Below are 15,475 nucleotides of genomic sequence, written 5' to 3'. Positions count from 1 at the left end.
TTTCTATGGCTGCGTTTGCACTACATGCAGAGCTGAGTAATTCAGACAGAGACTGTATGACCTGCAAAGCCATAAATCATTACTATCTGGTATTTTACAGGAAAGATTACCAGCCATTGCTATAAAGACTAAAACCTTATTTTCTGATAAAAATAACTGCAAAAAAGAAAATCAGAAATAAGAAGCCTAGTGAAATACATTGTATTTTCAGTTCAAAAATAATTTTTAATTGCTATAAGAAACATCAACCACTTTCCTAGGACTTTTGACACATGAGACAAAGTCTACATATACCAGGTAAACACAAGAGCATTATTAAATGGGTCAAAAATGTCAAAAAAACATCCCATATTCTCTTCTGGGGAAACTCAGAAAGATTTCAAGTATGATTGTTAAGAATTAGAAAAGACTAGCATAAGCTTTAACATTCTAAATAATAAGTAATTGAATTAGTTCAGTTTAGTTACACAGCATCTTTTAAAGTCCATCTTTGCAAATTATACGTTGCTATAAATACAGTGTGTAATTGGCATTATGTGAATTTGTTTAATCCAGTGTCAATTGTCTAATGGTCTAAAGTGTCCCATTGAAGTTATAATCTGGATGAACTGAACAATAAGAAAAGTTTTCTTCTTTAGCCCAATTGTTTATCACTCAATTCCTACTCCTGCCCATGGTTTCTTCCACCTTCCTCTGGAGAACATAAAGAGATTCTAGATCTCTGTATAAGGTGGTTTGCTTTAGCTTGAAATCATCAGTGAGGATTATACATGAGCAATGTCCAGAAATCACATTATTGCTCATAGACTGTGTAGTCTTGATCTAATGGATAACTGTACATTGTCTTCACTAAGAAGCTAGGGTGGTTGTCCTTGACATTGGGACATTGTAGACTTGGCCAGACCAATGCCCAAATATTTCCCAAGACTTTTACCTAAGACCCTGCTCAGTATCCATTTGTCTACTGCTGGTCATCTGGAAGAATAAACTTCTCCTGAGTGGTACCAGCTTATGAGATTTCCTGAGTTGATACAGAGATAAATGCATCTTTGTTGCACAATTTACAGTCTTATTTTTTTAAGAAAAAACATGATTTTGATCATTGTACCACATGCCTTTATAAACTTTTGGTGTTATGATGCAAGATCTAATTATTATCAAATGTAGTGACGCTTGTTCCAAATTCTAAAATTGTTTCAATTATGCCTTGCTTAGGGGTGACAGGAAGGCTCTGGTCTTTAGCTTATGGTACATGCCTTTCGTCGTCTCATTTTCGTCTGGAGATCCTGTATCTCATTTTTCATTATTCTGCTTTCTTTTTGAAATCCCTCTTTTAGTAGTCGCTCCTGTTCCTAAAAAGGGAAAACGAAGGCTGAGTAAAGTGTAGCATCAGGCAAATTGAAATATTCTATCTGGTTTCCACATTCAATGATTTGTTATTTAATTTTCTCTGAGTCACGCAAGATGAAAATGTCATACTTTGGCCTGTTATTGACCAAAGCACAGCCATGTTCCTTACCCTATTATGTATATGACATACCACCGAAATAAGCAAAGTATCCTCAAAATCTCATAAGGTATATGAATCATGGATTAGGAAATTTGGTCTAAGCTGCCACACCTTGGTGTCAGGGGTAGCAGAAGACAGGTAAGAAATCTGAGTGCCAGACTGACCATACTGAGTTTCTGCACATAGCTCACAACTCAAAACAAACTGGGAGCAGGACATTAAAAAAATCAGAATTAGCAGAGTATCACACAGGTGTGAGGGTTAGGAGCCTTTCTGCTCATAAAGGTTTCTTAAATCTAATTTCATAGTAGGTGTCTCAGAAACAAATAATCATTGTGGATTCCGCTAAGTGATGAAGACAGCTCTGATATATTTACTAGCTGTGTGAACTTAATTATTTATTCTTTTTGGAACCTTTGTTTCTTCTTCTAAGTAATAAGGATATAGTTCTTGCTACGTATGTTATTAAGCAAGAGATACAGATTTTTTTTTTTTGGAGTCTCGCTCTGTTGCCCAGGCTGGAGTGCAGTGGTGCGATCTCAGCTCACTGCAAGCTCCGCCTCCTGGGTTCACTCCATTCTCCTGCCTCAGCCTCCTGAGTAGCTGGGACTACAGGTGCCCGCCACCACATCTAGCTAATTTTTTTGTATTTTTAGTAGTGACGAGATTTCACCATGTTAGCCAGGATGGCCTCAATCTCCTGACCTCGTGATCCGCCCGCCTTGGCCTCCCAGAGTGCTGGGATTACAGGCGTGAGCCACCATGCCCCACCGAGATACAGATATTTTAATGATGCCTAGCAGATAATAGCTGCCTTGAAATGAAGGATATACTGATAAAGGACTGAATGTTACACAACTGCAAATAAAAAACTTTTAGTGACCAGACTTGGCAGTAGCCAGTCAGGCTGGACAGACAGGAATTGAAAAGTACAAGTAAGCAAGCAGGGTCCTTACCCTGGGCTTCATGTTCTCTCTGCCACACTAAGTTTGCGATCAGGGAGAATGGAGAGAAAACAGAAAAACAGAAACCTCAAGGTGATGCAATTAGATACCTGAAGTTTAAGAGCGAGGGTCCTCTCTTGCTCTTTCAGCAACTGGACCCTGTCGTTCTCCATCTTCTCAGTCAGTTGTTTCAAGTGTTCCTGATAACTCCTCTCCTTCTGTTCCATCATCTGCTCATTCTTTCTTTGCATTTCCTGCAACATTTTTGCTGAAGCCTGTGCAGACTCAGCTTTCACACGTTCCACTGAGGAGGAAAAGGAAGAAGAAAAATTTGTGTGGGGTTATCTTGTTGCCTCATTCTTCCTTATACACTTACCTGTTGTTGTTGTTGACTGCATATGCCCTACTCAGAGATGACCTCGGCAAGTAAGACACACCTTTGTGGATCTTGCTCTAGTTAAAGGGTCCCATGTTTATCCAGTCAAGTTATTTCAATTTTTGGAGCTTTTGAGGCCATCTAATCTCTTAACTCACTCCTCACCTTCAATCTCCTTTTCCTTTTCTGTGAGAGTCTGGTCTGTCTGGAGAATTGCATCAGTCATAGACTCCTTGGATTTCAAGTATGTCTGCAGAATCTCTTCAGCCTTAGGACCCAGAGAACACAGAGTGAGAAGTAGGAAATGGCTGTAAGCAGGTGTTCCTGTTTGTCTTCCTGCCATCCTTTCCTCTGGGAATTCTTTCTCTTGGCCCTGTTGTCCTTGGTGGTCAAATTCCCTGTCGGAGCGACAGACACATGCTCCTGGCAAGCTGATCAGAGCATCCTACTTAGCAGTCATTTTTAGTAGGCTAATATAGATACTGGGAAAAGGAGAGTCTCTGTCCTGTTTAGATTAAGGGCTCTAAGTTTGGAACTGTTAATGCTGTGGTCCCATATGGGCTGAGCCTGCTGGGGAATGAAGCCATCATTGAGAAAGCAAATATCAGAGCGACTCAGATAGAGGGAGGGTGGGAGGGAGAAAACTGTGGGGATGGGGGAACACTGGACAGAGAGACAGTTCATGATGTTACTTGAAACCTTAGACCCACCTGTCCTTTAAAGCCAGTTTGCAGCCTAAATCAATGAATTACATTTTTGTTTAAGCAGCCATCATTAGGTTCCTGTCTCTTGCAACAGGAAAAGCCCAGCTGTAATGATGACAATAATAACTTTGTGCTTCATCTGCTAATTGAATTTATAACTTAATAGTTAATTGACTGCACTCTCTTTGATGAGCACCTAGGACATATCTGGTATAACAGCCTGTTTGCATATGTTATTGAATAAAAGCATGAATGTTATGCAAACAAAAAAGCACATCTGTATGCAGTGAAGCTTGGTCACCTTGGTGTTTGTAGGAGGCAGGTCAGCAGCTTTCCATAATCGACAGATAAATCTTGGTTACCTGTGTCCCCTTCCTCGGTTCCTCATAGTACTTTTTCTTCAGGTCTTGTAGCTTCTGAACAAAGAGACGATAGCCCCCTGGTTTCGAATAAATTCCCGCCTTCACTTCTTCTTCTAAAGGACTGAAAATGACTTGAAGTAAACCTGAGCAACGATCTGATGATGCTTCCTGATTCTGTTTACAAAAGTCATCCCGCTTTTTGTCTAGCTGGGCCTTTAATGTAAAAATAGGAAGTAAAAAGAGTAACAGGGAAAGGATGTTAGCTTGACCTCAGAATTTTGGGAACGATTTCTGAAAATAAAAGTCAATGATGCTGGAGAAACTGACAGGCTCCTCACCAGGACCACACTCTTCCTTCTGACCCCACTTTCTACTGAAGTCGCTTTCTTTTTGGAGGTGAGTTCAGGGCTGAGATTGACAGCTTTATGTCAACTGTTAGAGGAAAACTCTGTTTTTGCATATTGGACTAATGATTTCATATGGAATAAATGTGGCTGAACGGAAGCCTGCTCAAGATAAGTAGGATGAAAATTTTCTTTGTGTTTGGCTAGAATATCAAATCAGTCTGAGAAGAGTGGGCAGGTAATTTTATTAGAAGCTCTGGTTGTCAGTTGTATGCATAAGTAAAGGGAAAATTATTCAGGAAAAAATGTTTTAGAACTTTGGGTCTGTAATAATACAGTTGGTCCTTCTGACTGATGTGATCACAAATCTGTTGTTTTCACCATTATGGAAGCTAGGAGGAATTACTTCCGTCAAAATAAATAATAGTTTTCTTTCCTTGTAGTACTTTGGCTTCTATGACCCTAAACCGTATACATTTGAGACAAAAATTACCGCTAACTCCTTTTGAAATAGATGGTCCACATCTTTGAAGGAACTCCTGATGAAGACTTCAATGGCCTTGCTCTCACTGTCCCTGTGCAGGTCCAGCAGCTCCTGGAGGCTTTCCGTGGGCAGCTGCACCTTCTGGCCCATCTGCTGTTCATAGTGGGCAATAGCCTTTTGCACTGCAGCTGAGTTCTCTATCTGGGCCAAGGCCAGGACTGCGTTCTCCATGCAGGGCAGATCCCCACTGCTGATGGCATTGACGTAGGTCAGCACCAGGCTCTCTAGACCTGCATATGGAGAACAAATGATAATGTTTCTGGTGGTAAAGAAAGTCTGTATTCCATGTAATTCTGAGCATGTCAAATACCACCTATTTTCCTCACAGCATCAATGTCCTCAGCATCACTTGGAAGCTTGCTGGAAATAGACTCTCAGACCCTGTCCAAGATCTATTGAATTAGACTTTTGTCTTTGGTAAGATCCTCAGAAGATACGTATGCATACCAACATTTGAGAGTTCTTGTACTAGATTACATAGACTTGTGTTAATTGAATGCTTGCATCCATTTTAACCCCAAGCAACATTAGGACAGGAACCATATCTATTTCATTTATATCTGTATCTTCAGTCTTTTCATAGTAAGCATTTGATCAATATGTACGAAACAAATGACACTATTCCAATAAAAAAGAGTCCTCCATTTAGTTTATTTTATTGCAGTATTGTTCAAAAGCACTTTCTGTAATGCTGGGAATGTTGTATATGTGCTTTTCAGTGTGCTAGTCACTAAGTACATGTAAATATTAGTCCTTGAAATACAGCCATGTGAATTGACTTTTAAATTTTCCCTATTTAAATTATTTACATTTATGTTTACAGAGACACACTTGTCTAGGGGCTACTCTATTGCATAGTGCAGGTCCAGTTCACTAGGGCAATTTCAAGCAATAGAACTTTTTTTCCTTTGGCCTTTTCCTAGACTGGAAATGTGACTAACAATATATGTTAGAAACATTGGTGCCATCTAGAATTTAACACAAATATAGCAGTAGATTGGGATTTTTCAATGCTGAAACTAGGTGGAAGTTATTCTATGCTCCTCTAGTCTTAAACAATGAGCAGAAGTACTAGGAAGGGGACTTACGAGGCCCATTGACCTGGATGCCTCCTGAAAGAGTTTTAGTTTTGGAATTACTAAAGATGTAGGAACAGAAGTCTGCTACTTGTTGCACAAATTCGGGGTCCAGCTCTTCATCTTGTAGTTTCTCGAGCTGGGCAAGCTTCCTACGGTGAACGGGCCGATCAAAGACAAAGCATTTTTTCTTTGGGAAGAATTTCCGGATACAGAGTCTGGGCAGGTTAAAAGTTTCATCTTTTTGACTGGTACCTAGAAAAACATTAAAAAAATTATAAAATTGCCTAATATAAGTGTTTCTGTAAAGGGCCAAATAGTAAATATTTTAGGCTCTTCAGGCTGGATGGTCTCTTTTCCAAGTATTCAACTCTGTTATTGGAGCATGACAACAGCTTTAGACAATATGTAAATGAATGGGCATAGCATTATTCCAAAAAAACCTTATTTACAAAGACAGCTAGCAGGCAGGATTTGCCATGATTTGTCTTGGGCAGTAGTTTGCCAATGCTTGGACTAGCACACGGTTCATGTTTTAGTCTATGTTCTTTAAATAAATATCCATTGTACTCCATACTCTATGGCTAAGTAGAAGATCACAAACCCTAGGCAGGGAGATAAAATTAACCTAATCACAGCATACAAAAAGGTGAAAGAACAAGAAACTTGTTCTAGAACAATGACAAATGTAATTTAAAATAACATCTATTAATTTGGATATTCAGCAAGTATTGATTTCTAGGAATAGCCAGCTGAAGGCATAGAAAACTGCAAATGCTGGAAAACTAGCAATAGTAAACTGAAAAATGATAATTTCTTGTGTTTTCTCATCCTCATTTATCAGTTGAAGCTCTCTGTTACCTTTCTTCAGCTTCAGGGAGTATGTCAGGTACTCATCTGGTGTGAGGGGTTGTCCATCTGCTTCCAAGTCCAGGGAGAAATCTCTCAGTGTCCACACAAAGTCTGGGAAGAAGCTCACAAAGTCAGCTGAATCCTCAACCTCATTCTCATTCTCATCAGGTGAGGATTTTGATCGGATTCGATGTGTCAGCTCTGTCACATAGCTGAGTAGCTAACTAAGGAAATGTGACAAAATGAACAGGGACCTCATCCCATGTTAGTTCAACACATACCCAAACCTTCCATTTTCCTTTGCTCCTAACCTAAGTGTCAGTTCTAAAGTGGATACATGGGATCTCTCCTCTGTACTTGCATTATTTTTTGTTTTCTCCTTTTGAGCTTGATTCATCAGGATTCACAGTCAGGCAGCTGGTGTATGAATACAGGTGTCCCCTCTGACCTTGGTGCTGTTCTGGGTCACAAAAGGATACTACAGTTGGTCCATAGCCTGCTGGTTGATGGTTCCCATGCTATTGTACACGAAGGTGCTGCTCAGGAGGACGGCCAGGGCGAAGATCCAGGAGTCATTCTGGTTGTCACCCTGGAAGTCAAGACACACTGGAGTCAGGAGCAAGTTTCATCATCGCAGCACTTTTCAGAGTAACAGTAGTAAAACTATGTTCATATGTTAGAGGATTTTTTTTCTTTTCTTTTCTTTCCTTTTTTAACACTAATGACCTATTAAAGGAAGACAAATACAAAAATTATTCTCAGTAGGATGTGGCTTTTGGGTAGTTTTTCGACGAGTGTTTTTGGGTTACCATGATTCTTACTAGGTCTTCTAATGATCATCAACAGATAATTGTAAAATTAAAATTCAAGGTTGGTGGGCATTTTAAGGCCTGAGTACAATGTAAATTTAAAATTTTCTCTTCTTTTTTTCAATAACAGAATTCACATATAAGATTGGTACTATTAGTTGCTATTTTATCGAATAATTAATATACACCTGAAATGTATTATCTTATTAAATATTCAAAATAATACTATATGGCCAACATAGGTCTTTTCCATACATTTTAAAGATTAGAATGCTGAGGCGAAAATAAGTCAATTTTCTCAGGCTACTGAATTAGTGACAGAATTTAAATTTAAATACAAAGTCACGTGGCTTTAGCACCCAAATTCTTAACTAAAGTTCTGTGCAGGATAAGACTCATGACACTGGGATTATTTGTGCTCCCTTTATGCATCTGTGTTAACCCACACATATTACAGCCTGTAGTTAATAGTTAATAAACAATTAACCACTGCATAAAATATTCAGAGAAGAGGGGCTTACTCCACAACTGGATCCTTGAGTCTCACCTTCTCTACATCTCCTAGACCCTCGGTGTCCAGCAGAACTAGGATGTGGCCTGGCTTCTTGGGGTGGGGCACACACCACATCCAGATTCCTTTAGTGTGAGACTGCACCGTGGAGCCCAGAGAGAAGCCTGTAAGGGAGGGAGGAGACCAGAGATGGGGATTTAGTAACAGGCAGTTCTGGCAATTGAAGGAAAAAGTGGTATATTTAAGGTTAAGAGAGAGAACTGAAACAACAATCAGTATTCACCTTACTTACTTACAATCAAAGAAATAGGAAATTTGAATATCCAATGCATGGAAACACTCAGGAGGCTTTCATGATAAAAATAATCAACAAAGTAGAAATAGAAAGACAGCACCTCAACATAATAAAGGCCATATATTAAAAACCCACAGCTCACTTCACATTTAATGATGAAACGTCATAGCTTTTCCTATAGCATCATGAACAAGAAAAGGAAGCCTACTTTTGCCAATTGCATTCCACAGAACACTGCAAGTCCTATCCAGGGTAATTAGACAAGAGAAGCATAAAGGAAGCATCCTAATTGGTAATGAAAAAGTAAAATTATCTCTGTCTGCTGATGATAGTATCTAATTTGTAGAAAACATTAACTATCCCACAAAAAACTATTAGAACTATTAAAACAATTCATCAAAGTTGCAGGATGCAAAGTCAATATGGAGAAATCAGTTGCTAGTGTAAAAAATAGAAAAGGAAATTTTGGAAACAATCCAATTTAACAGCATCAAAAGAATAAACTACCTAGGAATCAGCTTAACCAAGCAGGTGGAAGACTTGTAGAGTGAAAACTTCAAACACCCTTTAAAGAAATTATAGATGACATAAGTTATTAGAAAGACATCCTGTGTTTATGGATTGGAAGACTTAATATTCTTAAGATGTCACTACTACCCAAAGTGATGTACAGGTTTGATATAATCCCTACCAACATTCCAATTACTTTGTATAAATAGAAAAATCCACCATAAATTTCATATGAAATTTCCAGAGATCCCCTAATTATAAAAATAAAAAGGAAGAGCAAAGTTGGAGTCTCACAGTTTCTGAGTTGTGAAACGTATTACAAAACCATGTGTGGTACTGGTATAAAGACTGACATATAAACCAATAGAATAGAAAAGACAGCCCATGAATAAACTCTGATATATATGGTCAAATGATTTCCAGTATGGGTGTCAAGATCATTTAATGAAGAAAGGAGAGTCTCTTTAACAAATGATGTTGAGGAAATGAGATATCTCCTTAAAAAGTTGGGCTATTACCTTATAACTTACAAATATGAACTCAAAATGGATCGAAGAACCAAACATTAGGGTTGAAACTATAAAAGTTGTAGAAGAAAATAAAGGGTAAAAGTTTTATAATATTGGATTTGGAAATTATTTTTTGAATAAGAAACCAAAACTATAGAAAATAAAAGAAAAAATAGATTAGTGGGACTTCAGCAAAATTTAAAACTTTTGTGTATTAACGGACACTATCAACAGAGTTAAAAAAGGCAACGCACGGAATATAAGAAAATATTTTCTAAACATGTATATGATAAGGGATTGATATCTAGAAAATGTAAAAAAAAATTTACAAAGCAACATAAATAAACAACCAGATTAATAAATGAACAAAGGACTTGAATAGACATTCTCCCAAAGAAGATATACAAGTGGCCAATAAGCACATGAAAAGATGCTCAACATCACTAGTCATTACGGAAATCAAATCAAAACCACAACGAGATACTACTTAACTTCCATTCGTATGGCCACTATAAAAAAAAAAAAAACACTGAAAATAAAAAATGTTGGTGAGGATGTAGAGAAATTAGAACCCTTGTGCATTTCTGTTGAGAATGTAAAACGGTACAGTCACTGTGGAAAATGGTATAGTGATTTCTTAAAAAAAGTTAACATGCAATGACTGCATGAGCCAGCAATTCCCCTTCTGGGTATATTCCCAAAAGAAGTGATAGCAGGGACTTGAACAGATATTCAGACACCCATGTTCCTATTAGCATTATTTATAATAGACAAAAGGTGGAAGAAATCCAAGTGTCCATTGACAGATGAAGAGAAACAAATTAGTATACACGTACAATTACTAAGCCTTAAAAAGGAAGAGTTTTGACACATGCTAACACACTGATGAACCTTGAAGACATATGAATTGAAATAAGCCAGTCATAAAAGGACAAATATTGAATGATTCCACTTATATGAGGTTTCTGTAGTAGTAAAATTCATAGAGACAGAATGTAGAATGATGGCAGGCAATGGGTTTATGTGGAGCTTTTGTTTAGTTAGTACAGTTTCTGTTAGGCAAGATGAAAGATTTCTGGATATGGATGGAGGTGACAGCTGTATAACAATGGGAATTTCATTAATGCCACAGAGCTGTACACTTAAAAATGGTTACGAGGTTAAATTTTATGTTTTTTCTACAACAATAAAAAATAATATCCACTACAGACTGAAACATTTTTTCAACCTTAAAGATCACTGTGAACTCTGTTATTGCATAAAAATTGTAATAAACATTGTATAGTTTATTATAGTTATTATTATGTACATTAATTATTTTTATTACTGTCTTACTCCTTTTAGGAGAGGCATAATTTGTGCTTTTGAAATGGAAACTAAGGTATCATGGGAATAATTAATGAATTGATTCTTATCCCCTAGAACAGCATGAAGATAAGGAGCCCGACTGTGAATGGAAAGTTAGCTTTCAGTATTCATCCTCATCTCTTTCTCTCCTCACATCCTCATAATAGAGGCTGACTGTGTAGATGGACAGAAGGGACTTGGCAGAGCTTTGCTCATGCCACTCACCCTTTTTCTTTCCAGCCAGCTTGTTCATCAGGTAGGATTTGCCTGTGCGGTAGAGGCCCACAATTGCCACCACCACCATAGGCTGCGTAATGGCAGAAAGGATCTTCAGAGCTTCTGGATTCGCCATCAGTCGCCCATTAGTGTTCTCAATGAGGCACATTGGGCCTGTCATGTGAATCTCTGATGCCATGTCCAGGGTGTTCCCTTGTCTGCAAGAGAAGAGGTGAAATAAATGAGAATTTCTAGTGTTTTGCAATTATAAGGGAGAATCATAAGATTCTCCAGTATGGCCAAAAGTTTTGTGTGTGACAGCAAAAGAGATGAGGCAAAATCTGTATCATTTGAGAAAGTTATGGAAGTATTGTCAAAGTAGCTCATTATAAAAAATGTTAGCACGACAGTGACTTATCAACACTCAACTACTCTCACGACCCAAATATTTCATTTAATTTATTGTGGAAAACTTTCTTTTTGGATTCTTATTAGATATTTTCACTAGTCAATTAATGGGAGATAGAATAGGATTTAGAGGATTTATTTGCATCCTGGCTGTATGTAAGGAATTCAATATTGATTTACTTATTAATTCTCACAGTGAATAAACATCCAACACAGTGAATCAGTATTCATAGTTTGATGTTTACCCTTAGAAAAATTTCCAAAGATTTTTAAATGTGTTCTTTCCTCCATCTTCAAATGGTTATGCTTATTTCACTGCAATGAGGATTGACAAAGCTTCTCACATTGACATTCTGGAAGTGGTAACAATGTAACATACTTTAGCAAATTTTATAAAACTATACAACCATGTGAAACACATGGCTAGGGAACCTTCCAAGGGCTCCTAAGGGTCATGTCCAAGAGAAGGGCCCTGAAACTTAAGCTTCATTAGAGTCACGATAAGATAGCCTCTAACTCACTGAGGGTATGAATGCAAAATTGCAAATACTGAATATTTCCTCCAGATAATAAGGATTAAAAGATCAAGAGGCAGATAAAGAGAGCTACCTAGGAAGTTGTTCAAATAAAATATATTTCCAGCGATACAGCTTTAGGATTTCTGTTTTGTTCTGTTTTCCATTTGGTATGGTAGGAGAAAGAGAAATAGAAAGAGGAGGAATAGTAGGAGTGGAGAGGAGGAGGATAAGGGGCTGGGAATGTGTGTGTGTGTGTGTGAGAGAGAGAGAGAGAGAGAGAGAGAGAGAGAGGAGCTGTTAGACCAGAGGCGATGAATGAGGCTAGTGTCTTGACAAGGCATTCACGGGAAGACTTTACAGAAGGCAGGATCAAAGTAGTCTGAGTGCATGGAGAGGTTAAAGTAAGCAAAGATATTTTCTGTAGAGATGCATTACAGGAGAATTAAAGAGGAAACACTTTAGGCCCTGCTCTCTACTAAAAGAAGACAAAATTGGAAGCACTTCAGTGAAGCAGTGGGGTTGAATTTCACTTCTAAGGGACAGGGGATAAGTGGGCACTAGGAAATTAGTGAGTCTGGACTATTTCTAAAGAAAGTAATCCATTCTGAAACAAAGTTCACAAGTGTAATAAAAAGTATACTGTTTTCATGAATCTTCATCTTTCAGGCTGAGTTTCAGTTTTTTCTTTGTCTTTAACCGTGTCAGTGGGCTGCTTACTCTGCTTCTCATTTGCTGTTCTTTCCTTCCATGAAAAGAACCTGTTTGTAGCTCTTTCCATTTCTTAGCTGCATAGGAGCAGGATTCAGTCCATCACTGACGATGGAAACGTAATCATATCCCTAGTCAACATAGATAATGTCAACAAAGAGAAAGACTATCCTAGTACATTTCAAATGCTCAGTTTAGCCCCTGTCTACTGGTGCCTAATTCAACACAAACACTGTAGTGGCACTTAAGGCCATGCTGTCCCTGATAACACCAGGATTTCATCTGACCTGCGTCCCACTTCAGGCTCATCTGCAGCCTAATTTGGTTCTGATGATGTTTAAGAAAATGAACTGACCTTTATAAATTCCTTCCCATCCCTGCCACAACCTTATAGGTTCCATATCCCTGAGATGAGATCCTTTGGAGCTAGAGAGAAAGCTGCTTGATGAGAAGTAGTAAAAGTTCTTACCTGTTCTTTTTCTCCTTAGTCCACGAGCACTGGCTTCTAGCACTTCTGTGTCTCTCACTGGATCCCTGGACTAATATTTCACTGTTCCGAAGTTGTAGGGCTGGGATTTCTTCATTGATGAAATATTTAGAAGCTAAGCAGATTTGTAATGGATTTAGAGTAATATGAAACTGAAAGTACTTCGTTCAAATCACTGACTCCACTACCATAAATGGAATTACAGGAGTGTGCCAGTGGGAGGGTTTAATGATTTCTCAACCAGAAGCTTCAAAGTTTTTTTTTTGTTGTTGGAAATCTTAGAAACCATTTGTTGTCTAACAAAATGCCCATTAGGTTTTGAATACAATGATACATGTCTCATGGATTGAGTCAGTTTGAGAAACCTAGAATGAGGAGGCATCATGTTAATTTTCAGCTACAATTTCCTAAAATAATAGACACACTCACAATGGAGCTGCCTATTCTTTGAGAGGTGCAGTACATAAGGAAAGGACATGTTTAACACACTCATGAACACCTAACCCCTGGCACTTAATGCCCAGCACACAGTCAGGAGGGGGCTCCATATGTTGTACTCATGTTCTAGGCTCAGTACTGATGGCTTTACATGAATCACACAACTGAAAACTCATAATATTTCCTCATGGTTTTATAGAAACTGAGCACAGAAAGACTTTATTAGTTGTCTAAAATCATAACACTGTAACTAATCTGAACGCAAGCACTCATGATCCCATACCCTCTTCTTGAACCACTTCACTATGCTGCTTATTTACTAAGTGAAAAATTGTAGAAATATTTTATTTATAGGTTTTTTATTTTTAAATTTATTATAGTGTGATTTTATTTTTATAGATTGTTTTCTGAGAGCTGTTTGTGTTTTATGTCTAATTCAGTAATGACTTCTAACATACAGAATAAGTGGATTATCTCTATTTTACAGCAAAAGCAAATAAAATAGTAAAAAGCCTGAGTGAACATTTCATTTAAAAATATATTTATAGTGATGTGGTTTCACTTTGTTGCTTAGGTTGGTCTGGAACTCCTTCATTCAAATGATCCCCCTGCCTCAGCCTCCCAAATTGCTGGGATTATAGGCATGAGCCACCAGACCCAACCTTGTGTGAGCATTTCTTTTTTTTTCTTTTTCTTTTTCTTTTTTTTTTTTGAGATGGAGTTTCATTCTTGTTGCCCAGGCTGGAGTGCAGTGGCACGATCTCGGCTCACTGCAACCTCCACCTCCTGGGTTCAATCAATTCTCCTGCCTCAGCCTCCCAAGTAGCTGGGACTACAGGCATGTACCACTATCCTGGCTAATTTTGTATTTTTAGTAGAGATGGGGTTTCTCCATGGTGGTCAGGCTGGTCTCGAACTCCCGACCTCAGATGATCCACCCACCTTGGCCTCCCAAAGTGCTGGGATTACAAGTGTGAGCCACCAGGCCCGGCCAAGCATTTCTCACTTACACATTAAAATTATATATTAGATGTATATAAATTGCAGATATAGTGTCTTTTCTCATTCATACTTTGTAAAATAATTTTATCTAAACTCTTTCTATCATCCTTCCTTAACACTGTAGCTCCTTTATTATTAAAACTACTTTAAAGTCTTTTACTTTTTAGAGCATAACATTCTTACATCTGTCAAAATTATTTGAACCATTTAAAATCTCTGCAGATTGTCCTGGAAGCATACATCACAATGAAACATCTATTCAAGGAGAGCTCCTATAACTCTGGTAAGAATAACAAGAGTCTGTGGCACTTGACCCTTGGGCCTCTTCATCCTCATTTTCAGTTCGGGTTGACAAAAGGTCCACTACTGGGGGCTATGGAAAGAAGGTGGGGCTGCCTCTTCTCTCACATTCTGAGCAGGGATAACATATCCCATCAGGAGTGCCAGTCCACCAGAATTTTTCATCCCCTCCAATAGTGAGCTGTAAAGACTAAATTTCTGCTGAGTGTGACCAGAAGTCAAGGGCTCCCAAACTTTCCCAGTCCCACTCATAGAGCAGAGGCTCCATAACTGCCCAGCAGGTTCTCCTTGCCTGTTGCCTAGATAGAGCTGATTTATCAAGATAGGGGAATTGCAGTAGAGAAAGCGTTTAATTCACGCAGAGCTGGCTGTATGGGATTCTCAAGTTTTATTATTACTCAAATGATTCTCCCTGAAAATGTGGGTATGGGGGTTTCTGAGGATAATTTGGTGGATAGGAGGTTGGGGAGTGGGGAGTGCTGATTGGCTGGGTTAGGGATGAAATCATAGGGCATCAAAGCTGTCCTCTTGCATGAGTTGGTTCCTGGGTGGGGGCCACAAGACCAGATGAGCCAGTTTATTGACCTGGATGGCAATTGGAGAGGTCTGGAATCTTGTGGCCTCTAGCTGCATGACTCTCAGACCACAATTTCTAATCTCATGGCTGATTTGTTAGTCTTGCAAAGTTGGTCTAGTTCTCAGGGA

The 15,475-nt window shown here is 38.4% G+C and overlaps 1 protein-coding gene across 1 annotated transcript; it reads right to left on the bottom strand.

Moving 5' to 3' along the window:
• Positions 1-204: 204 nt before the first annotated feature.
• Positions 205-13,189, bottom strand: GBP1 (guanylate binding protein 1). The gene is made up of 11 exons (XM_003808391.5): positions 13,013-13,189; positions 10,919-11,127; positions 8,069-8,196; positions 7,192-7,301; positions 6,722-6,924; positions 5,873-6,115; positions 4,734-5,014; positions 3,897-4,109; positions 2,996-3,098; positions 2,565-2,758; positions 205-1,352 (listed from the first exon to the last, which is right to left on the bottom strand). The coding sequence occupies exons 2-11, from the start codon at positions 11,106-11,108 to the stop codon at positions 1,239-1,241; spliced, it is 1,779 nt and encodes a 592-aa protein (XP_003808439.1). The 5' UTR covers positions 11,109-11,127; positions 13,013-13,189; the 3' UTR covers positions 205-1,238.
• Positions 13,190-15,475: the final 2,286 nt, after the last annotated feature.

The sequence above is a fragment of the Pan paniscus genome, chromosome 1 (genome assembly GCF_029289425.2).
Source record: "Pan paniscus chromosome 1, NHGRI_mPanPan1-v2.0_pri, whole genome shotgun sequence".
NCBI lineage: Eukaryota > Metazoa > Chordata > Mammalia > Primates > Hominidae > Pan > Pan paniscus.
Note: the sequence above shows the minus strand (reverse complement) of the source record. Positions and strands in the feature narration are given on the sequence as shown.

Coding starts and splice junctions, on each gene's coding strand:
- GBP1 (XM_003808391.5), bottom strand. CDS start 11,108: ATGGCATCAGAGATTCACATGACAGGCCCAATGTGCCTCATTGAGAAC. Junction 8,197..10,918: donor GCTGGCTGGAAAGAAAAAGG/GTGAGTGGCATG, acceptor CCTCCCTTACAG/GCTTCTCTCTGGGCTCCACG. Junction 1,353..2,564: donor CCCTCGCTCTTAAACTTCAG/GTATCTAATTGC, acceptor TTCCCTTTTTAG/GAACAGGAGCGACTACTAAA.